The 2,853-nt window shown below is 32.8% G+C and overlaps 1 protein-coding gene across 1 annotated transcript; it reads right to left on the reverse strand.

Moving 5' to 3' along the window:
- Nucleotides 1-1,173: 1,173 nt before the first annotated feature.
- On the reverse strand, nt 1,174-2,080 carry LOC106002232 (nibrin-like; the record flags this gene model as incomplete). Its single annotated transcript, XM_013037144.1, has 2 exons — nt 1,174-1,422; nt 1,963-2,080. Coding segments are annotated over 2 exons (331 nt in total), but the record flags the coding sequence as incomplete, so codon positions are not given.
- Between the last annotated feature and the right edge of the window lie 773 nt (nt 2,081-2,853).

Here is a 2,853-nt window from a genome sequence, read left to right on the forward strand (position 1 = left end):
GAAAAGGGATAGTAGAGAAAAACAAAGGAGGGAGTAACAATTTTCAACAAGAAATGTATTCACTACCTTACTCATGTAACTGCAACCCCTCTGTACAGCATCTTTACAATAAAATAAAAATTTAAAAAACCCACCAGAGCAAGAAGCCCTAGAGACACAGCTTAAGTGATATAGTGCCTGCTTAAAGTACAAAGTTTGAGTTCCACAAAAAAACAAATAAAAACTAACCAGTAAACAAAATAAATGTGTGTCATTCAATGATGATAGTATATTGTGAGTCATGAGGGTCAACACAAGGCTGGCAAAAGGGTGAGGAGATGATAAAGAAATAACAACTAACTTTAATAGTAAGAACCCTTACAATTAATCAGAGATTCTGGGATGGCACATTCATTTTTGTTATTGTAATAAGGTGGTAATTTTGCTACAAAAGTACTTTTTTAGTTAATACATTTTCATTAAATAAAATACTCATACTACAAATGACAATTTTTTTTCCTTTTTGAGGGTGGAGGGGATCCCTGAGGATCCCTTGGAATCCTTGGGAGACGAAAAAATATACTGAGCAGGCTATGGATTTTCAGCTATAATACTCTAGATTTCAAATACTCTGCTGGGTTAATAGAAATTTAGTAAAGAGTACTTCGGATATTTCTATAATACATTTTGACTTTAACCATGCTAAGATTAATGTCAGTAAAGAATCTAAAAAAACAAGTCATTGATGTAATTCTGTTACAGTCTTCCCTTGACCCCCAAACAGTATCTTCCAACTTTCTTAGAGCAACCCATGTAACAGTGACTGAATTTTTTACATGCATTTTTAGTGAGTAACAATAAAGACTAAACAGATATTTCAGCTCTAGGCAATTTCAGAAAATGTTTTGGGTTTTGAATTTTAACCTCAATTGCAACATACTCTGCTGAAAAACATCATGCCATTTCACTAATTTGGAGAAGAAAATTCTATAAATTCTATTAAAGTAACAAAAATGAAGAAAATGTTAAGCTTTAAGATAGTCCATTATCTAGTATCCAATCCAAGTCACAAACAGTTCACAAGTATACTGCATGATATAATTGTTATATATATTAATCTATCTTTATATTAAGTGAAATACAACCAAAGATTTTTTTAATCTATCTGTATACTAACTGAAATACAACCAAAGAAGTTACATAAATATCTACTAGTGTTGTATTTTACTATTAAACAATGATTTTGTACCTTTGGAGCATGTCTACAATCGAATGAATCCATTTTTTCTGAGAGTCAGGAATTAAGATCTGTGTATTTGTTACTCCAGTATCAACAACACAGGTTCCTGGAGCTGAAAAAAAACTATCTTCTTCTTCATTTTCTTCCATGATCAATCTTGCTTCTCCGCCGCCAAAAACAACTGCTGAACTTAACTTCTTATGCTAAAGATAAAAGAAATATTTAGAAAACTAATGTAAAAGTCACAATGAGTTTTCTGCACAAATACTTGCTATGTGAAAATTCAATGCAGGAATTACAATAGACACAGATTTTACATTCGAGTGAACAATTTGAACTTTCACTCTGATAAAAGTTTCTATTTTCTCATCCCCCTTCACCTTCTGGTCCTCTAATGGGCTAACCCACAGGATTTCTCCACTGTAACATAAGCTCTTAGAATCCTCACCACCTACACACACAGATAGCATTTTACAAAGGTTTACATACTGAACAAGTTCAGACTTAAAGGTTTTTTTAGCCTGCCAATTATGTACTGATAGAAATTTAATTATCAGACTAAGTAACCCATATTAGGAAAGACTACAATCATATACATAACATTAGGCAAGTTCTGGTACAGAGAGACATTTTTCTTCTTCTGGATTTAGCTACACAAAGGAAATGCAGAAAGTATTGGTAAGACTAATAATGTATATAAGTTTATTATGTTTTTCACCAGAAAATTAAGCTTATATCTTTACCTGTTTGGCATTTAAAAATACAAATGTTTTTCCCTGGAAGATATGCTTTCTTTCCTGTCGTCTTGATAGATCAATATTCTTATTTCCAATAGATGGTTCATCAATAGGTGGATAAAAACTGAAAAAATAAGATGTACTCAAATTACATACTATTCTGTATGTTTACTGTTAAAGTTTTAAATGGAATGAAGATTTAGTTTTCATAATACCATTTAAGAGTTTTATCTGGGTCAAAAATGACACAAAAAATATAAATGCCTTTCCTAGAAATATGGTAATGGGTAACACATCTTGTGGCACAGCAAAAGAATACACAAATCAAATCTAAGATTGGAAAGCTGTTTATGGCTGGTTGGCTATCAACCAAGTTCCACGAGGACAATATAGTATGCGATGGTCTGTATAACACGAGTAAGGAGTGCTGATCTTGTGAATCTATCAGATTTTATGTGTTATAAGACTCTACTTCACTTCTCAAGACTTCTCCCAGCAAATATAGCTCAGACAAATGGCCTGTTTTGAGAGCCCTGTATTCTTCATTGTGTACAAATCCAAGAGATCTATGGAGAACTAACTCTCCCAGCAGAATCTTCCTAAAATAATAGTTGTTGGAAATAATCAAGGTGGTAAACCTGAAAGTTTACTGTGTGCATATATGGAACTATCATGATGGAACCCCCCATATTAAAAATGTATGCTAAAACTAAATTAGAAAGTTAGAAAAAGAACACCCTGGAGTACACAAACTTTGTAAACACTAAAAAACAACTTCCTCTCTTTTTGAAGGGAACATTTCCTTATATTTTATACAATAAACTTCCCTTATTAAGAATACAGAAGACCAACTGTGGGGCTGGGAAGGTGGCTCAGTGGTAGAGCGCTTGCCTTGCA

Source organism: Dipodomys ordii, unplaced genomic scaffold, assembly GCF_000151885.1.
Source record: "Dipodomys ordii isolate 6190 unplaced genomic scaffold, Dord_2.0 Scaffold5326, whole genome shotgun sequence".
NCBI lineage: Eukaryota > Metazoa > Chordata > Mammalia > Rodentia > Heteromyidae > Dipodomys > Dipodomys ordii.